The sequence below is a fragment of the Lagenorhynchus albirostris genome, chromosome 14, assembly GCF_949774975.1.
Source record: "Lagenorhynchus albirostris chromosome 14, mLagAlb1.1, whole genome shotgun sequence".
In the NCBI taxonomy this organism is placed as follows: domain Eukaryota; kingdom Metazoa; phylum Chordata; class Mammalia; order Artiodactyla; family Delphinidae; genus Lagenorhynchus; species Lagenorhynchus albirostris.
Window position 1 is genome coordinate 82,302,638 of NC_083108.1, and position 26,307 is coordinate 82,328,944.

At 43.9% G+C, this 26,307-nt stretch overlaps 1 protein-coding gene across 1 annotated transcript in view; it reads left to right on the forward strand.

Annotated features, from left to right (window-relative positions):
* DNAH10 (dynein axonemal heavy chain 10) overlaps window positions 1-26,307 on the forward strand; it is a 147,208-nt gene that overhangs the window by 59,284 nt on the left and 61,617 nt on the right. Inside the window, exons 27-39 of the mRNA XM_060121495.1 lie at window positions 1,150-1,383; window positions 3,108-3,230; window positions 5,241-5,474; window positions 7,000-7,223; window positions 12,780-13,049; window positions 13,196-13,379; window positions 15,046-15,180; window positions 16,347-16,499; window positions 18,678-18,866; window positions 20,287-20,433; window positions 21,014-21,205; window positions 22,833-22,951; window positions 24,527-24,685. Coding sequence (XP_059977478.1) covers window positions 1,150-1,383; window positions 3,108-3,230; window positions 5,241-5,474; window positions 7,000-7,223; window positions 12,780-13,049; window positions 13,196-13,379; window positions 15,046-15,180; window positions 16,347-16,499; window positions 18,678-18,866; window positions 20,287-20,433; window positions 21,014-21,205; window positions 22,833-22,951; window positions 24,527-24,685 — 2,363 coding nt within the window. The remainder of the gene's footprint in view (window positions 1-1,149; window positions 1,384-3,107; window positions 3,231-5,240; window positions 5,475-6,999; window positions 7,224-12,779; window positions 13,050-13,195; window positions 13,380-15,045; window positions 15,181-16,346; window positions 16,500-18,677; window positions 18,867-20,286; window positions 20,434-21,013; window positions 21,206-22,832; window positions 22,952-24,526; window positions 24,686-26,307) is intronic.

The following is a 26,307-nucleotide window of genomic DNA, read 5'->3' on the forward strand; positions in this document are numbered from 1 at the left end:
TTTAAAATGCATATACAGGGAATTCTGTGGTGGTGCAGTGGTTAGGGCTCTGCGCTTCCACTGCAGGGGGCCCAGGTTTGATCCCTGGTTGGGGAACTAAGATCCCGCATGCCACAGAGTGGCACAACCAAACAAAAAAATGCATACACACATGTATACACATATGTACACATATATCCATGGATACACATACACACGGATGTATAAAATATACACGCACATCCACATACATGAGTAGTATGCCCATGTACATACATGCCCACACATATATACACATAACATGCACCTATATACATGTACATAAACACACATGTATCACATACATATATGCACACGTATGCACAGACACAATATACACATACATATACCCATAATATACATACATACATATGCACACATATACACCACCTATATACACACATACTTTTATATACACATATGCATAAATATTGACAGGGTGTTTTTGAAAATGTCATAAAAATAGGCATATTAATTTGTAATTTGATTTTTTTTTTTTTTTTTTGTGGTACGCGGGCCTCTCACTGTTGTGGCCTCTCCTGTTGCAGAGCACAGGCTCCGGACACACAGGCTCCGGACTCACAGGCTCAGTGGCCGTGGCTCACGGGCCTAGCCGCTCCGCGGCATGTGGGATCCTCCCGGGCCAGGGCACGAACCCGTGTCCCCTGCATCGGCAGGCGGACTCTCAACCACCGCGCCCCCGGGGAAACCCTGTAATTTGATTTTCTTGCTTAACAGTAGAGTAAACAGAGGGGCAGGATCTCATGAGGATGTAGAGTGGAGGCAGATTACAGAATTTAGACCCTGGTTCTGACACTCAGTAGCCGAGTGAACGTGGCAAGCTGACCCCTCTCTGAGCCCCAGTTCCCACCTCTGTAAAGTGTGGGTAATAATAATCCCTCCCTCACTGAGGTGCTTTGAGGACTAAGGAGATCGTGAATGGCATGTGCTTACCAGAGCAAGTGCTTGGTAAATGATGACTAGGATTACCAGAATCTCTGCTTATTTGGAACACTGACTGGAAGTCTGGGTTTGAGTTGATCCATGGCAAACTCAGGAAGTTGCTGTTGGGTTGGGGTTCTGTTTTTTCAATCCTTGTGCCTGAATCATTCTTTTCATATTCCTGGCCAGGCTGTGAAGGAAATCCTGGACACATGGGAAAATATGAAATTTACCGTCGTCAAGTATTACAAAGGCACCCAGGAGCGAGGCTACATCTTGGGGTCTGTTGATGATATTATCCAGTGCCTGGATGACAACACTTTCAACCTGCAAAGCATCTCAGGAAGCAGATTTGTGGGGCCTTTTCTGCAGACTGTTCACAAATGGGAGAAAATGCTTTCTCTAATAGGGGAAGTCATTGAGGTGAGAAAAAAGACGCACGAAAGATGGAAAGGTGCAGATTCAAAGCAGGAAGGAAACTTTGTATGAGAATATTTTGTGCACAGAAACTAATGATCCTCTTTCATACTTTTTCTGTCTTTGATTTATTTTGGGGGGAGGGATGATTAGAAGCATCAATCTGAGTTTTAATTTCAATGAATGCATTTTTAATTTCCACAACTCCTAATCAGTGCTTTTTCATATGTCCTTATTCTTGTTTAATTCTGTCCTGTTCTTGTTGCAAGAATGCTTTCACCTCTTGTATCACATTGAAGAATTTAAACATATTTAAAGCTCTTTTCTGATTTCCTTCTACTTTTTATTTTCTTAGGACAGAATCCCCCCCACCACTTTTTTTTTTTTTTTTTGGTGACTCTCTTTCATGGTAGGGGTTTTTTCTCTGTGTGACTTTGATTTTTCTTATATTAGGGGGTGTAGGGCTTTCTTGCTTTGTGTCCAGACCTCTGTGAGCAACCCAGGCTCATTTCACCAGTTTTGTGTGGCTGCCTTGTTTTCTTCCTCAGACCTAGGCAAGTGCCTTATACTTGCCACACCCTGAGCTTGGGGTGGGATGGAGCCAGGCCTGCTTCCCTGGCTAGGAGTGTGGTCATGCATGGGCTTCCGTCACTTGCTTTTTTAAATTTGTTTTTTGTCTATTACTGAAACTTTTTTTTAAACTTTTAATTTAATTTTTTAAATTGAAGTGTAGTTGATTTACAATGCTGTGCGGATTTTCTATTACTTTTTAGTAGTGGCATCTGTTAGCCTGGATATAGTACTGCTTTTTTTCTTTGTTAGGACAAAATTTTTTTAATTGACATGAAATTTATGGAACATACAATTACCCGTTTTACAGTCCACAATTCGGTGGCATTTAGTCGATTCACAATGTTGTGCGACCACCACCTCTATCTAGTTCCAGAACATTTTCATCATCTCTAAAGAAATTCCCATGCCCATTAAACAGCAATTACTCCCTACTTCCCCTCCCTCCAGCCTCTGACAACCATCAGTCTATTTTCTGTCTCTGTGAATTTACCTATTGTGGGTACTTCACGTAAATGCAATCATATAGTATGTGGCCTTTGTGTCTGGCTTCTTTCACTCAGAATCATATTTTCAAGGTTCATCTATGTTGTAGAATGTGTCAGTGCTTCATTCTTTTTTGTGGCTGAATCGTATTCCATTTTGTGGATGGACCACATTTTGTGTATCCCGTTCACCTGTTGATGGACATTTGGGTTGTTTCCACCTTTTGGTTCATGAAATAGTGCTTCTCTAAGTGTTGGTGTACAACTACTTTTTGAGTCCCTGTTTTCAGTTCTTCTGGGTCTATGCCTAGGAGTGGAATTGTGGGTCATGTAGTATTTGGATCAGTTTTTGCTTGGGCTTCTGCACAGTTTGTCCTTTGGGTCACGGGGCTCCAATCCCTGCTCACAACTAGAAGCTTCCTCCCTGTCCCAGGCTGGGGTGGAGAGTTTTCTTTTGCTTTTGAGTGTAGCTGTGTATTTTAGAATATTTAGCTATGCTTCCTCTATCATTCCTATATATTTGGAAAGGAGTGTATGCACTCACTCTGCCCTCTTGCCTGGAAAGTCTTATGACCTGAGTTGGTTTAAATCTCTCCCGTGTTAAGGTGGGATTTTGCCATACACACCTCGAGGTACCTGGGAACCTGTGTTGATGATAACATTGTGCATTTACAGGTTTGGATGTTGGTTCAGAGAAAATGGATGTATCTGGAAAGCATCTTTATTGGTGGAGATATCAGATCACAACTTCCAGATGAAGCAAAGAAGTTTGACAACATTGATAAAGTATTTAAAAGGGCAAGTGACTGGCTTCTGTTTTAGTCTTGAAAGAAGAACAGTGATTTGAGATACTTTTACTTACATATTTGCATGTAGTATTTTGTCTATTAGTAGCTTCTCAATTTTTTCTGTCATTATATATGAACTTAATCTCTTCAGTAAAAATTTCTGTTTGATCTTAAGCCACTGGCCTATGAAAACAGAAGGTTTTCATATTTATTTTTTATTATAAAAGTAGTACTTGTGGGAATTCCCTGGTGGTCCAGTGGCTAGGGCTCCGCGCTTCCACTTCAGGGAGTGTGGTTTCGATCCCTGGTCTGGGAACTAAGATCCCACATGACGCATGGCAAAAAAAAAAAAAGGAAAAAATAGTACTTCTGTAAAAAGCTTGGGAAAATGTAGAAAAGCAGGGGAAAATGTATCTTCCATAGTTCTATCGCCTTTAATATATATTTCTTTTATCTTTTTTCTATGTATATGGGTTAAAAACACGCTAATAAAGATATTTTATATAATCCTATCTTATCATTTTCTCTTAATATTATAAGAAACATAGTTTATATTATGAAACTATCTGAGAAAATGTTTTAATGCCTTTATATGTTCTGGTGAGTGGCTTGACATTAATTTAGTTGATTATTGTCTAGTAACTGGACATCTTGTTTGAAGCGAAATTCTTTGCTTTCATAAATAATTTGCAGTTTGTGTCTAAAGTTTTTTCCATATTTAGGGTATCTTACGATAGATTGTTTACAAGTAAATTACCCATGAGAGACTATGCTCATTTTAAAGTCCTTCCAGAAAGGGTGGTACCAGTGGTCACTGCTGCTAGTAATTAGTGGGGCGAGGATTTTCACCCAGCCCACCTGACCTCAAAGCCCAGGTACTTTGCTACTCAGCGATGCTGTTGTATTCTCCATTTACGGGCAGCCAGCTCCCGTTTTGGATCTCTTTTGTCCATTAGAGTTTATGATTTTTTTTCTTATCCATCTGCATAAGCTTTTTTTGAAACTTAAAAAAGTTATGCAACAGATATGCAACAGATACCTATTCATTATATAGAAGGACTTAGACATTATAAAAAAGCAAAAAGAAAGAAAGAAAGAAAAAGAAAGGAAAAAATAGCTACAATCGCACGCCCAAGATAAACATTTCAATAGTTCAACATGTATCTTTCCAGAATTTGTTAATTCCTATGTAAACATATCAATAAATATGTAATTATTCTATGAAATAGGATCATTCTTATCAGTATGATCTTTTTAAAATTTAACATCCTCATCATATATGTCAATAAATAAACATCTAAATTGTCACAGCAAATTTTGCCCTAATTCCCTCTCGTTGGACATTTAGACTATTTCCTTTTCTTTCTTTTCCTTTCTTATCATTATGTTTTTGCCATTATATAGAGTGGGGAATATTCAGGTGCATACAAATTGCTCCGAGTGAAACTGCTGGCTTTATTCACCCAGCAAATGCTGATGGAGGGTCAGCTGTGTGCAGACACTGTTGTAGGCACTTGGGGAAACACTGAACAAAAGACAGAAAGATCTCTTCTCAGGGCAGCTGACCTTCTAGCGGGAAGATGGAAAAAAAATAAACATCGGAAATAAGTAAGTTATGTATATATAGTATGTTAGAAAGTATTTACTTATTTATTTTGAAATTTTTAAATAGATATTTATTTATTTAGCTGCTCCGGGTCTTAGTTGTGGCACGCGGGATGTTTGTTGCCACATGTGGGATTTTAGTTGCGGCACGTGGGATCTAGTTCCCTGACTAGGGATTGAACCCCGGGCCCCCTGCATCGGGAGAGTGGAGTTTTAGCCACTGGACCACCAGGGAAGTCCCTGAAGGTGCTTATTTAAACACTTAACAGTTTTTGCCAATTTGGCCTCCCTGAAGGCGGGGTTCTGGTTTGTCGGGTTTGCTCTGTTGTGCCTGGACCCTGGCAGATGCCCACCCGGGACAGGGGCCGGGCTCCTGCTTCCCTGGCTTGACAGCTGTCCTCTTGACTTTGTCCAGATCATGGGCGAGACCTTGAAAGACCCCGTGATCAAGAGATGCTGTGAGGCCCCGAACCGCCTCAAAGACCTGCAGAACATCAGCGAGGGCCTGGAGAGGTGCCAGAAGAGCCTGAACGACTACTTGGATTCCAAGAGGAACGCCTTCCCCAGGTTCTTCTTCATTTCTGATGACGAGTTGCTCAGCATCCTGGGCAGCAGTGACCCCCTCTGCGTCCAGGAGCACATGATCAAGGTCGGCCCCCCGGGGCTCCCAGGGGAGGGGTGGCGTAAGCTCTGTAACTGCAGCTTGTTGTATTCAAGTCTTCTACACAGTTCGGTTCAACCCAGGGGTTTAAGACTGTGAACCGCTGCTGGGGTTTTTATTTGAAGCATAAATCTGATGAAATCCACTGTAGTCTGAAGTCACACCAGCACTCAGCTGCTATCTGTTGCTGTTTTTCCACAGTCCCCCAAACAACATTTTTTAGAGAAACTAAAACAATACAGAAATACACAAAGACTAATATAGTAAGCAGAGAGACAATACAGGATAGTGGTATAGCACATCCAGCCAGGTTGTCTGAGTTCGAATCCTGACTCTACATGGATTTGCTGTGTGACCTTTGGCAAGTTACTTAACCTCTCTGGGCATCAGTTTTCTTATCTGTAAATGCAGATAACTCCAATTATAAAAATTTATAACGATAAAGATTAAATGGGTTAATATTTGTAAAGTACTTAGAACAGTGCCTGACTTACAGTGTTGGCTAAAGAACCTTATCTGCCACCCAGAATTGACACTCTTATTACCAGTTAGTCATATTTGCTTTGTCTCTTTTTTTGTAAAATAAATTTGTAGAGATAAAGTTGACATACTCTTCATTCCATCCCCGTTCACAGTTCTTCCTCCACTTTCAAGAGGCAGCCACTATCATGGCTATGATGTGATTCCTTCCAGCCCATGTTTTCATACTTTTACATAAACTTATGTGTATCTGTGAGCGATATTGAATGGCAGGAAACACAACAGACAAAACTATCTCTTATGATAGAGAATCAGAGCTGGGCCAGGAGTAATCTTTGGTCAACTAATCAAAGCTCTATATTTAATATCAGCCCAGAGCAAGGTTTCTCAGCCTTGGCACTATTGGCATCTTGGGCCAAATAATTTTTTTCTCTCTCTGTGTGTATATGTGTGTGTCGGGGGTGGGAGTGGGGGGCTGTCCCGTGCATTGTAGGATGTTCAGCAGCATCCCTGACCTCTACCCAAAAGATGCCAGGAGCATCCCTCTCCAGCTGTGACGACCAAAAATGTCTCCAGACGGCGCCCAGTGTCCCCTGGGGGCAAAATCATCCGTGGTGGAGAACCAGTGTTTTCGAGCAATTCCTTTATTCCAAATAAATAAAGCACTAAGGATCAAGTACTTAATGCAACACTTTTCCTTCGGTGAATGCTGATTTCAGCTGGTCCGTATATCCAGATACCTCTCTATATCAGCATATACCCTAGAATCTCAAGTGTGTGTGTTGGGGGGGAGTCTGTCTTCTCTCTCTTTCTTTTTGTTTAATCTACCACCGACCTTTGCATAGTTCAGGGTAAGCGAAAGTACCCAATGAACGTTAGTCATTGAATGAATGGACATCTATTTAGCATGTGGTCTCTGATGCTATTGCTGGCATCCTGGCAGCGCTGATGTGTGATGAGGCACTGCAGGCTGTTCTTTGATTCCAGAACCCAGGGAAGGTATTACAGGGTGGCTTCTCCCACTGTATTGCAGATGTACGACAACATAGCACTGCTGAGGTTTAATGACGGGGACAGTGGAGAAAAACTGGTGTCTGCCATGATTTCAGCAGAAGGAGAGGTCATGGAGTTCCGGAAGATCATCCGGGCCGAGGGGCGCGTGGAAGACTGGATGACAGCAATTTTGAATGAAATGCGAAGAACTAACAGGCTAATTACCAAAGAGGCTATCTTTAGATACTGTGAAGACAGAACCAGGTAAGATTGTAAATGTGATTGTGTGTTACTTTCTCATATTTATGGTCATAATGAATCAATTTTCAAAGTTTGGAGTCGATCAACTGACATTTCAAATGAGGTTTTCTTTTCCTGCCGTAGCTAAATAAGCTGATGTATAGCTGTCCTGTAAGGATCACCTCATATAGCACGTCTCAAAGTGTGGTCCCCGGACCGGCAGCATCAGGGTCCCTGGGAGCCTGTTAGAAATGCATATTCCTGGGCCCCATCCCAAACCTGCCCCAACAGAAATTCTCGAGGGACTTCCCTGCTGCTCCAGTGGGTAAGACTTCATGCTCCCAATGCAGGGGGCCCGGGTTCAATCCCTGATTGGGGAACTAGATTCCACATGCATGCCGCAACTAAGAGTTCACATGCTGCGACCAAGAAGTCCACATGCTGCAGCTAAGATCCCGCGTGCTGCAGCTAAGATCCCGCGTGCTGCAGCTAAGACTTGGTGCAGCCAAAACAAACAAACAAGCAAATAGATATCAGAAAAAAGAAAAGAAATTCTCAGGGTGGGGCCCAGGGATCTGGGTTTTCACAATATCCCAGGGGATTCTGAGCTCAGGTGTGAGAACCTAGTGACCCACCAGAGACCAGGTGTTCATTAAGGTGGATTCTATGTGTAGGTTAACGGGTAAAGTTGTTTCTAAAGTAGTTGATGAATTTCAACCATTCTTTGATTTTTGTGGCCTAGAAGCTTCCAAGCACCGAGCTGAACCACGCCTGATCCTAGTGGCTAAGAGGGCTGAACTCAAAGCCCGCAAAGCATCTTTGGGTAACTTTCCAGGAGAGCTGTATATTTGGCAGGGCCTTTGTGCAGACACAAAGTCTTTATTATCATGAGAACACCGTCCTCTTGGTTTCGCCTGCTGCCTTTTTGATTTTGCAGACTGAAAATGTCTGTTTAAATAAGTTATTAGAACAGAGCATAATATTTGTCTGATTAGGATCTTGCTTTTTCTTAGGTTCTGCACCATGTAAAAAAATTGGTACCTCTTTATATAATCAGGTGTCCATATATATACATACATACATACATACATTCAGTGGTGTATTAGTAAACTAGCTCTCTGGGGGAAGAAAAGCTTTGCTGTAGAGCCTTTCCCAATTCCCATGGTGTAAATACTCCCACATGTCTGGTTTCAAGAAGGCTAAATGGAGGGAATTCCCTGGCAGTCCAGTGGTTAAGACTCTACCCTTTCACTGCCAAGGGCCTGGGTTCGGTCCCTGGTTGGGGAACTGAGAGCCAGCAAGCTGCGTGGCATGGCCAAAATTAAACAAAACAAAACAAAACAAAACAAAACAAAAACACTGTATGGAATAACGGTAAGAAGTTTAACACACCGCTTGCAAAATTCCTGAATATTTGTCAGTTACCTCTCATGAGCTGATAGGAGGTGGCCTTAACCCATCATGGGCTGTATTCATTCATTTTACTAGCGTTTACTGGATTCCTGCTCTGGACTAATTACTGTGCTTGATGTTGTTTCAACACTGAACTAGACAGAAACCGCTGCCCTTCAGAAGCAGAATACCTAAAAATCTCTGCAATGTTTCCAAATTGCATGAATTTTATATCCGCATTTATTCATTTTATTTGCCTCATAACTACTACTTTGCCAGGGTGTTGCTATGTGTGACAACGTGTGGTTGGTGGAAGACAGAGTTAAGAGAATTCAACCTGATTAATTGGGAAATGTCTGAGCCACCCTTTCCTCACCTAAATACCGCTCTGCTAAAGCACACTTGTTGCTCCTAATGAAGGGGGTGAGTCACTGAAATGATAATATTGATTTACGTGAGCGGACATGTTTCAGCATCACTGAGAGCACAGGCCCAGGTGTATGTAGCCCCAGAGCACACCCGCTGTCCTGGGATTTGCCAGACACCATCACGTTCATCTTAGCTCTGCCCTGAACCACTTGATTTTCTCTGGTTATAGTGTTTCCACCTCTCCTGATTTCCTACTTCCCAGGTTTGTTGCCTTTCGCAAGATCCACCTTTGTTCATTTCAGTACCGTCCTCTGGACCTCCATCACCTTTGTTACATCTCTCTTGTGTGTCGGGAACATAACTATACATACTATTTAGGTTTTAGAGGCACTGCACAATTTTAACACAAGACGTTAAAGCAAAATGCTTTTTATTGTTTTAAGTATTCTTTATAATTTATTTTGCCATTAATTGCCCATCATCAAGATAATGACTCGTCATTTGCAGTCACTTTTACTGGATTGGAACTTATAGCTCTGGGTCCATTATTTTTTTAGGTACGATTTAGAAGAAAAGTTTACCCTAATGTGTTTCAAGGCACTTACCAGCTTTGGAAATTAGTATGTCAGTAGGGGAAATCCAAGCGGCTGATAAACATGTGAAAAGAGGAAAGACTTCACTGGTCATCCAGGATCTGCAGATTAAGGCCGAATGAGATATTGTTTTGTTCACCTTTCAGATTGGCAAAAAATTCAAAAGAATATAACGCCTAGTGCTGGAGAGGGTGTGGTGAGAAGGACAGCAGTATGCATGGCTGGTGGGGGGATGGATTGCTACAATGTTTTAAAGTAATTTGACTTTTCCTATTAAAATAAACTATCAGAAAAGTGCTTTTGTACTGGTCGCCCTGCACTTGGGATTCTGGTGCATAACACTAGAAGCCGCTCTGACTCCTCAGGATGTGCATAAAGCAGGGTTTCTCGCCATCGGTGCCGTTGACATCTGGGGCCGGATAATTCTTTGCTGTGGGAGACCGTCCTGTTTATTGTAGGATGTTTACCAGCATCCCTGGCCTCTAGCACCTACTAGATGCCAGCAATACCCTTTCCCCCAGTTGTGACGACCAAAAATGCCTCCAGACAGTGCCAGACAATGTAGAGAGACGTTTACTGTGGTATCGTTTGTATTGGCAAAAGAACTGGAAGCAACTTGAATAGACATCAGTGCGGAAATGTCTGCTTAAATTGCGATCCTTTGATGCTCTGAAATATTGTTTAGCTTTGACGAGGACCTGGTCAGACCTATGTCCGTTGACCTATACGCATGCCCACTAGAACCAATAGGTGAGAAAAGCAAGGTGCAGTGTAGCTTGTGTTCCCTGATGCCGATTTTGGAGAAACAGCCCTCACAACCCCTTCTCCCCATATTTGTGTATCTTGAACTTTGAACAGGTTTGTACGAGAATGGAAAAGAGTGCCGAGTGACACTCAGGAAACTATAACAAGGAACCACGGGGGTGTGTGGTCAGAGATAATTAATTTTTTTGTTGGAATTTTTTTTTTTTTGCGGTACGCGGGCCTCTCACTGTTGTGGCCTTTTCCGTTGCGGAGCACAGGCTGCGGACGCGCAGGCTCAGCGGCCATTGCTCATGGGCCCAGCCGCTCCGCAGCATGTGGGATCTTCCCGGACCGGGGCACGAACCCGGGTCCCCTGCATCGGCAGGCGGACTGTCAACCACTGCGCCACCAGGGAAGCCCGGAATTTTTAAAAATTAAAAAATTCTTACAGTATGCCCATAATGTTAAATAATTTTTAAACATCTGTAAAGACACATCTTTAAAGTGATCTGGCATCTTTTACACAGTCATGCACCTGTAACTTTTTCATGTGCATGTCTCTGTTGGCCTGGTGTTTTACTATCTGACCAGAAGAGTTTTATTCTCCTTTGCTTACCTACAGCTCATACTTTGCCTTCCCTATTCCAGATCAAAGAAATAGATTTTTTTTTAAATGAAGTATAGTTGATTTACCATATTGTGTTAATTTCAGGTGTACAGCAAAGTGATTCTATATACACACACTCATGTGTACATTCCTGATTCTTTTCCTTTATAGGTTACTACAAGATATTGAATATAATTCCCTGTGCTATACAGTAAATCCTTGTTGCTTATCTATTTTATGTATATTGGTTCGTATCTGTTAATCCCATACTCCTAATTTATTTCCCACCTTCCTGTTTAGTAACCATAAGTTTGTTTTCTATGTCTAAGTCTGTTTCTGTTTCATACATAAGTTCGTTTGTATTATGTTTTAGATTCCACATATAAGTGATATCATATGATGTTTGTCTTTGTCTGACTTACTTCACTGAGTATGATAATCTCTAGGTCCATCCACGTTGCTGCAAATGGCATTATTTCATTCTGTTTTATGGCTGAGTAGTATTCCATTGTATTAGGTTGCTTCCGTGGCCTGGCTGTTGTAAATAGTGCTGCTGTAAACACTGAGGTGCATGTATCTTTTTGTTTTGGCTGCACCGTGCAGCTTGTGGGATCTTAGTTCCCTGACCAGGGATCGAACCCACGCCCGCTGCAGTGGAAGTGTGGAGTGTTAACCACTGGACCGCCAGGGAAGTCCCCATATATCTTTTTGAATTAGAAGTTTTGTCTTTTCCGGATATCTGCCCAGGAGTGGGATTGCTGGATCATACGGTAACTCTAGTTTTAGTTTTTGAAGAAGCCTCCATACTGTTCTCTGTAGTGGCTGCACCAGTTTACATTCCCACCAACAGTGCAGGAGTGTTCCCTTCGTTCCACACCCTCTCCAGCGTTTATGTTTGTAGACTTTTTGATGATGGCCATTCTGACCGGTGTGAGGTGGTACCTCATTGCAGTTTTGATTTGCATTTGTCTAGTAATTAGCATTGTTGAGCATCTTTTCATGTGCCTGTTGGCCATCTGTATGAAAGAAATAGATTCTTTTTTTAATATTTTAATTTTATTGGAGCATGGTTGATTTACAATGTTGTGTCTACACAACATTGTCGTTTTAGTGTGTACAGGAAAGTGATTCAGTTATACATATATTCATTCTTTTTTAGATTCTCTTCTCATATAGGTTATCACAGAATATTGGGTAGAGTTCCCTGAGCTATACAGTAGGTCCTTGTTGGTTACCTGTCTTACATATAGTAGTGTGTGTATGTTCATCCCAAGCTCCTGACTTATCACTCCCCCACAAGTTTCCCATTTGGTAACCGTGAGTTTGTTTTCGATATCTATGTCTGCTTCTGTTTTGTAAATAAGTTCATTTGTATCTTTTAAAAAAATTAGATTCCACATATGAGTGCTGTCATATGATATTTGTCTTTCTCTGTGTGACTTGCTTCGCTTAGTATGATAATCTCTAGGTCCATCCATGTTGCTGCAAATGGCATTATCTCATTCTTTTTATGACTGAGTAATATTCCATTGTATAAATGTACCACGTCTTCTTTACCCACTCCTCTGTTGATGGACATCTAGGTTGCTTCCACGTCTTGGCTACTGAAAATCGTGCAGCAGTGAACATTGGGGTTCATGTATCCTTCTGGATTATGGTTTTTTCCGGGTATATGTCTAGGAGTGGGATTGCTGGGTCATATGGTAGTTCTATTTTAAGTTTTTTAAAGGAAGCTCCATACTGTTCTCCATAGTAGCTGTACCAATTTACAACCGTGTACAGCAGGATTTCCTTTTGAAAGAATTAGATTCTTGACAGGACCGTTTTCGGTCCCAATCCTGGGAAAATCTCGTTGAAGGTGTGCTTTTCCCTTAGGGTCGACTGGATGCTCCTGTACCAAGGGATGGTGGTGCTGGCCGCCAGCCAGGTGTGGTGGACCTGGGAGGTGGAAGATGTCTTCCGCAAAGTGCAGCAAGGGGAGAAGCAGGCCATGAAGAACTACGGCCAGAAGATGCACCGGCAGATTGATGAGCTGGTCACTCGGATCACCATGTCCTTAAGCAGAAACGACAGAAAGAAATACAACACCGTCCTCATCATTGACGTACACGCCCGAGATATAGTTGACTCTTTCATACGGGACAGGTAGGGACCTGCCTAGGGCACTGGCGTCTCGAAACCTGTCTTTTGTCGTCCTCTGGCCTCTCTCAGCATCTCTCCTTCCTCCCCCTTGTCCACCTTCTTCTGCATCTCTTTCTCTCTTCACTTATCCCCCGTTGCTCACCTTCCAGCATTCTCGAGGCCCGGGAGTTCGAATGGGAAAGTCAGCTACGGTTTTACTGGGACCGAGAACCAGATGAGCTGAACATCCGCCAGTGCACGGGGACCTTCAGCTACGGCTACGAGTACATGGGTTTGAACGGGAGGCTGGTTATCACGCCCCTTACGGACCGGATTTACCTGACTCTCACTCAGGTGATTGGCAGCCTGGGTCTCTTGGTGATCGTTCACCTGGGGTTGTGTGTTTTTCTCTAAGGGTGACTATGTTAATTGTGATGGTGTACTGGGTTGACCAGTGTCCCCTACCCTGCCCCAAATTCAGGTCTGCTCGGAAGCTCGGATGTGACCTTATTTAGAAATAGGGTCTTGGCAGATCGAATTAGTTAAGGATTGGGGTGAGAACATCCTGGATTAGGGCCCTAATACCAGTGACTGATGTCCTTGTAAGAAGAGAAGAGAACACAGAGACACAGAGAAAGTGATGTGAAGACGGAGGCAGAGACAGGAGGGATGCGGCCACAAGCCAGGGACACCTGGGGCCACCAGAAGCTGGAAGAGGCCAGGAAGGATCCTCCCCTGGAGCCTTCGGAAGGAGTGTGGCCCTACCCACACCTTGATTTCAGACTTTTAGCCTCCAGAACTGTGAAAGAATACATTTCTGTTGTTTTAAGCCAGCCAGTTTGTGGTACTTTGTTACGGCAGCCCCAGGAAGTTAATGCTGAGAGTAAGGGATGTTACACTTCAAAATCTATATAAAAGAGTTTCCATTTGGAATATGACCTACGTGCCACCTTTTGGGATTGGGCTGTTGCAAGTTCAGGCGGCCCCTAAAACCACCCTCCGGTTCAATAGTTTGCTAAAAGAAATGACAGAATTCAGTAAAGCCATTATGGTCCTGGTTATGGTTTTCGCAGCAAATGGATACAGATCAAAATCAGCAATGGAGGAAGGCATAGGACAGGGTCCAGGAGCTTCCAGCCTTCAGTTTCCTCTCTGATGCAGCTGTCCAGACAGCATCATTTCCTCTGGCAGCTCTGTGTGGCCGCATGTGTGAAGTCCTGCCACCCATGGAAGCCCACCGAGCCTTGGTGGCCAGCGCTTTAACTGGGGGCTTGTCATGCAGACATGACTGACCCCCTGAATGACTGACCTTAGTCCCCAGACCCTGCGGAAGTTGACCTGATGATACCATGTGGCCCAAGGCTCCCACCATAAATCACATTGTTAGACTGTCCAGCATGGCCCAAGGTCCCCAGATAAACAAGAACACCCTTCTCAGGCAGGGCATTCTGAGGGCTTAGAGGTCAGCTCCTAGGATCTAGAGACAAAGGGCCAAACCTTTCTTTGGGCACATTTAATCCTTCCCTGCACAGATGTCCATGTTTCCATGAGCCTCAGCTCTGGGAACTGCTATAGGCACTGTGCTCAGGGTGGGTACAGAGTCCAGCATATTGCAGAGTCCCTGGTTCCTATATAATGGGGGGCCGGGTGGGCGGTGGTCAGTGGAGGTCCACGGAGAAAGACAGAAAAGAAATGTTAAACATGGTGACTGTCAGGGACTTCCCTGGCGGTCCAGTGGTTAAGACTTCACCTTCCAATGCAGGGGGTGCAGGTTCGATCCCTGATTGGGGAGCTGAGATCCCACATGCCTCAGGGCCAAAAAACCAAAACATAAAACAGAAGCAATATTGTAACAAATTCAATAAAGACTTAAAAAAAAATGGTGACTGTCAGAAAAGGTGAGTGTGAACTGGTCCATTGCCATTTATATACTCCTGCACAGACTGTCACAAACTGGGAATTGACACCTGTTTCTTTCCGTGAATCAGACAACGTATGTTTTGCATTTGGCTTCTAACAGGCGCTGTCCATGTATCTGGGTGGGGCCCCTGCTGGCCCAGCAGGTACTGGCAAAACTGAGACCACCAAGGACCTGGCCAAAGCCTTGGGCTTGCTCTGTGTTGTAACCAACTGCGGCGAAGGCATGGATTACAAAGTAAGGCCCTGGTGTCACTTCTGGTACGGTCTTCTTAGGCGGAGAGCTAAAAGGGGGACAGCGTGGGAAGGCATTTCACCCCATACGCTTCCATGAGATGACATGGTGACAGCTGGAGGAACATAGTAGGAAACGTTTCACCATCACAGTCTAGGAACTTGGCTGTATCTCTTTGTTAGCAGCATGTAGGGCAAGAGTCCCAAACTAAATGCCCACTGGAGTCAGCTAGATAGTGTAAATGAATAAAGCAGCAGACAGACGATAGAGAGTGGTGGGGACTGCGGCCAACTGGAAAGCAAAGCTCCATCTAAAGGGGGAGCCGCTATTGCGCTTAGGTCAATTGTTGCCACTTGGAAAAGTGGACCCAGTGTTAGATTTTCCAGCATCTCAAGAGAAGCCAGAAATCTGGGTTTTTACGTTAAAATCCTTAATTTGTGAAATCCTTGAACTTAATTACAAAACAAAAATAGAGTCACAGATGTAGAAAAACTTACGGTTACCAGGGGGAAAGAGGAGGAGGGATAAATTGGGAGATTGGGATGGACATATATACACTACTCTATATAAACTAGATAACTGGTAAGGACCTACTGTAGAGCACAGGGAACTCTACTCAATACTCTGTAATGGCCTATATGGGAAGAGAATCTAAAAAAGAGTGTATGTATGTATATGTATAACTGATTCACTGTGCTATACAGCAGAAACTAACACAACATTGTAAATCAACTATAGTCTAATACAAATCTTTAAAAAAATCCTTAATTTGTGAAATCCTATGAGTGGTAGCTGGCCCATGAGAGGCCTTGGAAGTCTTGCCAGGAAGACCCACTCCTGGGGTGGCTCTTCTCTGCCAATCTGATGAGCGTCATTTGCTTTTTTTATTTTTTATTTTTAAAATTTTTATTGGAGTAGAGTTGCTTTACAATGTTGTGTTAGTTTCTGCTGTACAGCAAAGTGAATCAGCTATACATATACATATATCCCCTCTTTTTTGGATTTCTTTCCCATTTCGGTCACTACAGAACACTGAGTAGAGTTCCCTGTGCTCTACAGTAGGTTCTGATTGTCGTTCGCTTTTAATTTAGAAAATGGTATCCATACATGGATTGCTTGCAGTTTTCAAGACGAAAATTGCCCTTGTCCTGACACTTCTTTCATCCCAGGCCGTCGGGAAGATTTTCTCGGGCATGGCTCAGTGTGGGGCTTGGGGCTGTTTTGACGAGTTTAATCGCATCGATGCCTCCGTGCTCTCAGTCATCTCGTCCCAGATCCAGACGATCCGAAACGCTCTGATCCATCAGTTGACCAGGTTCCAGGTGAGGATAAGTGTGAAGCCAGCCCGGATCATGGCCCCAGGCTGGGAACGTGCTGACATATCAGGTGGTGGACAGTCGTCTATCCAGACCAGGTTCCCCCTAGATGAAGATTTGCCCAACTTCTGCTTTCAAATGGAGATAGTTGGGTTTCCCCAAATTATCAACATCTTTGATAATTAAGGACTGTAATAGTCTAAGAACTTCAAAATAATTCCAGACATGTGATCCATAGTTACAGACGGGTAGGGCAGGATTCTCAAATAAGTGATGTGTAAGGCCCCCTTTCAAGGTCAAAAAATATTCTTCCCAAATTTGAGAAAAAACGACTTAAAGAAGAAAAATCAACGTTCCATTCAATCAAAATATCTTCAGTAGAAATTATCACAGTGAACAAGAAAATTTGCCTTCGTACTTGGTAAAATTACGGCATTGTAATGAGGAAGATTATTAAGATTGTTATCAAAGTGAAAAGGCAAACTTAAAAATTTTTTGAGAATTTACTAACCTCTCCCCGTCCAACAATACATTTGTAGACTCAAGTTTGGGATGTCTGTATGAAGTTACATCAGATTAAACTGGTTGAGAGTTTGGAGAAACAGAACCTTATGTAATTTAGGTAGCCCAGAGTGAGTTCTCCGACAACAGAGACCAGAATGGCTGGACCGTTTCCCTACACTGTGATCCCAGCTTGCTCTACTGCTCCTCCGGCCGCTGTCCTTGCCCCTGCGTGCCCTGAACACTTGTCACTTTACGCCACTTGCTCCACAGACATTCCACGCCCTGGGACACCATATGCATCCCTATCTGCTTGGAATTGTCCTTTTTTCTCCTTCACCTGAAAACACCTGTACATCCTCCAAGGCCCCACAGAGCCTCATTGGGAGATTCAGGACCCAAATTCAGCATGGGTTGGTGAGGATTCCATTGTGGGCACCTCTGCGGCCCTGCACCCCACCTGCTTTCTCCCTGGACCTCAGGGCTCATGGTCAAGAGATTATGTAAACTGGGTACTGTTAAACATTTGAGGATTCTGGATGGATTTCTATTAATTAGTTCTTCTGAAACATTTTAGGGCTGAGCTTACTACTCCCATGGGAGACACATTGAGCCTGCAATGTGTTTGGGTTTCTAGAAGCTGTTTTGTTTTGTTTTGTGTTTTTGGCTGTGCTGTGTGGCATGCAGGATGCGGGATCTTAGTTCCCTGACCGGGGACAGAACCCACTCCCCCTGCAGTGGAAGTGTGGAGTCTTAGCCACTGGACCGCCAGGGAAGTCCCTAGAAGCCTGTGTTTTTAAGAGCAGGGCTGTGTCTTGTCTCCAGAGGTTGATCTGGGACTCACATGAGATACTGAGGCGTGGGTAAGTGTAGTCTCAGTGCAGACTTGAGAGACAAGACAGCAGCCTCCATCTCTGGGGAGCATCAGCTCTCAGGCTGGGCTGCCCTCTTGTCCCTGAGGCAGGCTGTGCCTCATAAAAATAAAACATCTGTCGTCTGTCTCTCTGGTGGACCATGAAAAGAAATAGAATTGTAAAATCTTAGTAGAGAGGAAAGTTAAGACAGTTGAAATTCAACTGTAGGCTAAAGAGACTCAAAATATAGAGATTTCTGCATTTTGTTGGTCCATGGGGCCCCTGGAGGACACAGGCTGGTTTCTTGAAGGATGCTGAGGTAGGATTCTGTCGGAAGGGTCCAGGTGACACCCAGGCAGCCGGACCAGCATGAAGGTGGGAATGGGGAGAGAAGTGACAGCTAACATGAATGAAAGTCCACTTTGCACGAAGCAGTGGGCTGGGTGCTCTTGAATATGTTGTCTCGTTTAACTGCCACAGCCTTGCAGAGAAGGAAACAGAGACTCAGAGAGGGTAAGTGACCTGTTGGAGGTCACACAGTGCCTCGAATCAACCCCCGGCTGCACACTTTCCCAACATCAGCTACTTCTCAAGTGGATAGACCCTTGATTCACATCAGAGTTTGGGGGTCGGCTGAGGCTGGCACCCCAGAACATTGAGGCCGTAAGCACGAGGACTCTGCATTTATCACCGGGAAAGGGCAAGAGACAGATGGTGGTGTCTGTCTTGTACCCATGAAAAGAAGAGCCATGTGGCTCCCCAGGCCTCCTTGCCCCATGGTAGGCTGGCCAGCAGCATAATCCTTCCTTCCTTTCCTCTTGTCCCCTAGTTTGAAGGGCAAGAGATCTCCCTGGACTCGAGAATGGGCATCTTCATCACCATGAACCCCGGCTACGCGGGCCGCACGGAACTGCCCGAGTCAGTGAAGGCCCTGTTCCGGCCCGTGGTGGTGATTGTGCCTGACCTGCAGCAGATCTGTGAAATCATGCTGTTCTCCGAGGGCTTCTTCTGGGCCAAGGTGAGGTCCCTTACTGCCAGGCGTCCCTGCACCTGCCTGGGTCTGCTCGCAGATGGGGGCCCTGGGACACTTTCATTCCGTGTGGCTTTTCAAATTGTTTTGCTTTATCTCTCTCCCTTTTCTCTCTCTCTGTCTCTTTTTCTCTTTTTTAAAGCTGGGAGTGCATCATTTCTTAAAATTAAATTAAATTAATTTATTTGGCCACATTGTGCTGCATGCGGGATCTTAGTTCCCTGACCAGGGACTGAACCTGTGCCCCCTGCAGTGGAAGTGTGGAGTCTTAACCACTGGACCACCAGGGAAATCCTCCCTTTCTCTCTTTTTAAAATTATAACTTTTATTTTGGAATCATTTGACTCACAAGAGATGGCAGTGGTAGTCCAGAGAATTCCAGGTACCGCTCACCCAGCTTCCCGCAGTGATAACATCAAAACCAGGAAACTGGGACTTCCCTGGTGGTCCAGTGGTTAAGACTTCGCGCTCCCAATGCAGGGGGCCTGCCTGGGTTTGACCCCCGCTCGGACAACTGGATCCCACATGCAGCACCTAAAAAATAAGATCCCGCATGCTGCAACTAAGACCCGCTGCAGCCAAATAAATAAATAAATAAATAAATAAATAAATAAATAAATATATATATATATATATATTTTTTTGCGGTACGCGGGCCTATCACTGTTGTGGCCTCTCCCGTTGCGGAGCACAGGCTCCGGACGCACAGGCTCAGCGGCCATGGCTCACGGGCCCAGCTGCTCCGCGGCATGTGGGATCTTCCCGGACCGGGGCACGAACCCACGTCCCCTGCATTGGCAGGTGGACTCTCAACCACTGTGCCACCAGGGAAGCCTGCAAATATTTTTAAGGTAAAGGATTGTTAGGTTGCTTCTCTGCAGTGTTTTGGTAAAGGCTCTTATTGCCAATCCTATTGTCTATGGATTTTGAGCTGGAGTGGAGAGATCTCTGGTTCTTAGTTTCAATGAGCAAAATCCCCATGCCATCCATAGGGACCAGCAAGTGTTGAATCCTTGATGTAGACCAGGTGGATGACTTGTCCCCAAAAACAGTTACAAGAAAACTTCAATAACATGTTTAGGTTAAAGGAAGCAAATTTCTGGAGTGTAATCTCTATGATTTAAAAAGTTGTATGAATTCTGTTCTTTAAGGTGGTTAAGCTTTTCCTTGCCTTTCAAGGACTGTCATCCAACTCTGTCTGGTAAGGCTGGTGTTCTTTTAAATTAGGTCGTAATTTGTCACCGTTAAAAACGGAGGACCCATCCTGGTATTTGTTGGAGGCAAGATTTGCTGGTTTGTAGAGCAGCTTCATCTGAACATCTTTATGTCAGTTTTCTTTGTGTCATGATGTTCTGGTGTTTTCAGGGCATTTTCTTCATTTATTTTTCATTGTCTTTTATCACAAAAGACTCTGGCCAAAAAGATGACCGTTCTGTATAAGCTGGCCCGGGAGCAGCTCTCCAAGCAACATCATTATGATTTTGGACTCAGAGCCGTTAAATCAGTGTTGGTGATGGCTGGTGAGCTGAAGAGAGGTTCTTCTGAGCTTAGGGAGGTAGGGGCCACATGCTCTAAGTTCTCTGGTTTTTTAATTTGGTTCATGTGTATTGACTAAATGCTGGGATGGAGGTGACGGGGAGCACAGGTATCAAGAGAAAGTTTTATTCTTAGCTGTCACTTCATTTACTTGTCTGGCCTTCATTTGGTCTCTTCTTCATTACATTGTCCTCTTTGAATTTGGCATATTACCATAAGGTCCAGTTCAGTGTCTTCATGGTGCCAATGTTTGTGATATTTCAATGATAATAATCAATCTACAATTGCAGGATGATGGGCTGGAGGGGTGGGGGTGAATAAAATTCTCTAGAAAGCACGAACATGAGTTATTTCCTCTTTGCAATAAAAGCCAGAGGGGTGGTCATGTTTCTTTCACACGGGACTTACTCCAGAACAGAGTCTGATCAATGCCACTCTGTGGGCAATAGACTCGTGTATCTCTCCAGAAACTGTACTTGGAATGCTTTATGTTTTGTATTTCATATAAAATTTCATTGTCTACTTCATAAGACGATTTCTAGACTAGCCCTGGGGGCTTTCAGAAACATCTTTGAAGACGTCTGTTTCGTTCCATCCAGGATGTGGTGCTTATGAGGGCCCTTCGAGACATGAATCTGCCCAAGTTCGTGTTTGAAGACGTCCCTCTCTTCCTTGGTTTGATTTCCGATCTGTTTCCTGGACTAGACTGCCCGCGGGTTCGCTACCCCGATTTCAATGATGCTGTAGAACAGGTGCTCCAGGAAAATGGCTACATTGTCTTACCTGTCCAGGTAAAATGCTGCTGAGGATGAGAGTTCACTGGCTTTTTCTGGGTCCTTTCCATTTTTTTTTTCATTTAAAAATAATTGTGGTAAAATACACATAACATTTACCATCTTAACCATTCCCCACCCCCATTTTCTTTTTCTTTTTTTTTTATTGTGGTAAAGTACACATAAGATTTACCATTTTATCCATTTTTAGTACAGTTTAGTAATGTTAAATATACTCATGTTGTGGTGAAAGAGATTTGCATCATGCAAAACTGAAGCTCTGTCCCCATTAAATACTAATTCCCCCTCCTCCTCCCTCAGCACCTGGTAACCTCTATTCTACTTTCTGTCTCTAGGCATTTGACTCCTCTGGGGACCTCATGTGAGTGGAATCATACAGTGTGTGTCCTTTTGTGCCTGGCTGATTTCACTCAGCATAGCGTCCTCAAGGTTCATCCGTGTTGTAGCATGTGTCAGGATTCCCTTCCTTTTGGAGGCTGAGTTATATTCCACTCTATGGATATCTCACCTTCCAAAATGTTTTTGGCATAATGTGATCAGATAAATTAAGTATTTTGTTTTGGGGCCCAACCGTCTAATCTTCTCTCCCCACCCCACCTTTTTTTCCCCCAGAGTCACACTTGAAAAAATTTTAAATTAGATATTACAAGTAAAATTTTGATCATCTGAAGCCTGTGAGATTGTATATGTTGTCTGTAAGCCATACATTATGGCCAGAGTGTTCTGCTCAGGGCGTAAATGCCCAAAGCTGCAGGTTTGGGGTGGCTGCCTCTGGACGGGCCACCTTGGGGCATCAGGCTACCCAGAGGCCTCAGGCCAGGGCAGCGGGTACTGACCACAGATGAGAGATCTCTGTGCACCTTTCCTGGCCCTGGTGGTTTCCTCTAGAGGTGGTTGTTTAAAAAGATGTGTTTTTCGTGGGAATGTAGAATGGTGTAGTGTAGCCACTTTTGGAAAGAGTCTGGTGGTTCCTCAAGAAGTGAAACATAGAGTTACTATATGACGAACAGCAATTTTATTCCTAGGTATAAACCCAAGAGAAATGAGAATGTATTTATCCACATGAAAATTTGTCCACGAGTATTCATAGCAGCATTTTTCATAAGTGCCAACAAGTGGAAATAATGCAAATATCATCAACGGATGAAGAGATAGACAAAATGTGGTCCATCCATACAATGGAACATTATTTGGCCATAAAAAGGAAGGAAGTACTGACACAGGCTACACTGATGGGTGAACCTTAAAAACATGATGCTGAGTGAAAGAAGCCAGACACCCCAAACTACATACTGCACAATTCCCTTTATATCATTCCATTCTTTTGTCAAGAATGGGCAAATCCATAGAGACAGACAGTAGATTAGTGGGTGCCAGGGGCTGGGGGCAACGGGCTTGGGAGACATGACGAATGAGCACAGAGGTTTTTTTCTGTGGGGGGTGATGAAAATGTTCTAAAATTGAACGTGGTAATGGTTTCACAACCTTTTAAACATACTGAAAACCACTGAATTGTTGAAACACTTTAAATGCGTGAGTTGTACGGTGTGCAAATTCTAGCTCAATAAAGCTGTTTTTAACAAAAAGCTATGTTTTAACCCAGCTGCCGCTGCTTGTCCCACAGGTGGATAAGGTAGTTCAGATGTTCGAGACCATGATGACCCGCCACACGACAATGGTGGTGGGGCCCACGGGAGGGGGCAAGTCCGTGGTCATAAATGCCCTGTGTCAGGCCCAGACCAGGTGAGTATGGCATCCTCGGGGAGGGCTTTGTTGCCACGGTGGTTTCACGGTGAGGTCGGTGGCGGTATTACCTAGTCCCACTTTGCTCTCTGATTTCCTGGGAGGTTACGTTTGTCCCAGACACCCCCCTTTAAACCCGGAGCATCTTTTTTTTTTTTTAACTTTGGCCGCGCCGCGTGGCTTGTGGGATCTCAGTTCCCTGACCAGGGATTGAACCTGTGCCGCCTGCAGTGGGAGTGTGAAGTCCTAACCACTGGACGGCCAGGCAAGTCCCAAACCCAGAGCATCTTAACTTGTTTTATTGCTGATTTAGTCGATATATTTTAGAAGGCAAAGCAGTTAGCCTTTTGTGCATCAGACTGTGAATAGGTTTATTTGTGAAATGAGTATTTCAAAAACTATCTTATAAGGATGTTTTGAAAATTAACTTAGGTCGTATTTTCTTGGCGTTCAGATTGCTCCTGTAAAGTCGGTCAGGACCCCTGGCCGTTAGGCGACACTGTTATGGTATCAGAGTGGCCAAAAAAGTGTTCCCTCCCCAAATGCCTTATCATCACCAGCCCTGCAAGAGCTATACTACTCGAAGGAAAAAGTGATTTCACACTCCTAATATAGAATATCACAAAGACCTGTGGTGAATCGATGCCCTTATACTGAATATGGGTTTTCTGACTTCTCACCTTTCTCCTAAGCAATAGCTGCATTCCGGAAAGATTTCAGTGCACGCTGACATTCCAGCAAAAATCTAAATCAAGCCTTATAATCTTTGTGACTTTACCAGTTCTAGTAGGCTGTAAAATCCAGTTGAGTGACTGTCGTTCCTTCTTCCTTCTTATGTTTCTCGTGAGATAATCAGTGGACGATGGCTTACTGATTTTAAGAGGGTTATTCCATAGCCATCCTGTATTTCATTCTTTAATTAATTCATTGTTAGATAATTTATTGAACTGTCATGTACAGTTGTGAGTATAGGTATGCCACGATTATTTTTATTTATTTATTTTGTTAATTATAAACTATGTTTTGTGTGAACTTTAGTTTTCTATAGATGAATTAATCCCACGGCACTGCGGGAATTTACAGGCATTATACTGGGAAATACCCTGTCTGCGTGATTTGTAAAGCCAGCAACGCAGAGCAGATGTCGTTCTGTAACTATGAGGGATTGAACATCGGGAGTTCAAAGGTTTTACGTTATCCTGGTGACTATAATCTCCTAACACTAGTTGTGAAATATTTGCATGAGTGTGCCATATGCATGAATATGTAAATACACAAACATGAAATATACATGAAGGTTAGCGTCTGTTGCCCTCAAAAGTCAAAGCCGTGTTATCAGTTCAGACCTCACTTGTGTTGGGGCCACGTTCCTGGTGAAAGGTGGTTCCCTTGTGTTTAGCATAAGTCATTAACAGAGAGTGGGAAGCCCAGTGCAGAGTTTGGATGGTTTGCATTTTAAATTTTGGATTGGATCGAAAACACAGGGGATCTGATCCCCCACATGGGTGACCTAGATTGTTCTCCTAATGCGTTTAGTCTGCCCGAGCCACGGCTGAAGCCTCTCCTTCGATTTAGGCTCGGGCTGGTGACAAAGCTGTATGTCCTGAACCCCAAGGCGATGAGTGTCATAGAGCTCTACGGCATCCTGGACCCCACCACCCGAGACTGGACAGATGGGGTGCTGTCCAACATCTTCAGGGAGGTCAACAAGCCGACGGATAAGAAGGAGCGAAAGTGAGTATCTTTGTAGGGAGGGAAGAGCCTGGGTGGGTTCATAGTGAGTTAGCCAAAGCTTACAAAGAAACAAATGATGTATATAGTATTGTAGTTTCATGCTTGGAAGCAAACAGACTCAGGGGGCTCTGCTCACGAAGGGCCAGGTACCACCTCAGTGCTGTTTATGTGTTGTCTAAATCACGCTCCTTGACTACGATGGATCCCAGCTTACCATGGAGGAAGCTGAGATCCAGGGAAGGGGAGGAAAGAGCTTGCCCCAAGGCCAGGGATTTGAACTTGGGACATCAGGGTCCAAGCCCTCAAACGGGCACCACACCAGGCTGCCTCTACGGCAAGGTACGTCAAGGAGAAGCGACAAAGCATCGTGGAAAGTGCTGGAACACCCTTCAGAGCTGCACTTTCTCACCTGCAGGCGCGGTTGAGGCTGCCTGCCCTGCTCCAATCACTGCCCACTGCGGTGAGGGCCTGGTGAGGCCGGGAGGGGAAATGCTCTAGTGGAACATCCGGTAAAAAGCCTTCTCCGGTGTTAGTTGTTCCCGTGACACCTGTCAGGTAAACCCAGGGATGATCCTGATTGTATATTCTAGTCCAACCCCATTAATTAAAAATCCCTTAAATAACGAGTCTGACGTCTCAACTGATGACTTTTGGAACAGCCTCTTTTTAGCAATCCTCCCCTGATTCTGGATCAGACCAGGATTTCACACTGTGCTCGGTTGTCCTATCGCTTTGACGTCTTCTAATTTCAAGCAGTTCCTTAGGTTTTCTTTATCTTTCATGGCCTTGATGTTCTGAAAGATTCTAGGCCAGCTGCTGCACAGAATATGCCCTTAGTTTGGGTTTGTCTGTTGCTTTCTCGTAACTGGATGCAGGCTACATGTCCTTGCAGGAATCTCTCAGAAGGGACATGGTGCCCTTCTCAGCGTCTCATCGGAAGCACGTGATACTGGTTTGCCCCCTTATTGGTGACTTTAACTTTGATCATCAGGTAGGGTAGTATCTGCCATTTTTCCTTCTGCAATTGATATGCAAGGTGTGGGGAGATACCCTAAGACTATGTAAATACCCTACATTCCTCGTCAAACCTTCACCCGACGGTTTTAGCATCTATTGATTGTAGCCTGAATCTAGTCTTCCTACGATGCTATAAAATGGAGACTTTCTTTTGGGACAGTTGGTGAAATTTGAACATGGATTGTATATTAGCTAGCAGTAGTCTATCGATGCTAAATGTCCTGATTTTGATAACTGTACTGTGGTTATATTAGAGAAGGTGCTTGTTCTTAGGAAACACGTGCTTAAGCATTTAGGAATACAGGGCATCATGGCCGCAACTTATTTTCAAATGATTCAGGAAAACAGAGAGAGAGCAAAAGAGCGTCCACAGGGCAAAATTAACAACTGGAGAGTCTGGTTGGAGGGCATATGGTACTTCTTTGCACTCGTCTATTCTTGCAACTCTGTAAGTTTGAAATTATTTAAGATAAAAAAAGTTAAAAAAAAATACTGGAAGAAAATAAACCAAAAGGTTAATGCTGGAAAAATCCAACTACTCATATCAGTGAATTAAACGGAAGCAATATCAAATCAGCATTCCAGCACAGTAGAATCCCCCTGTC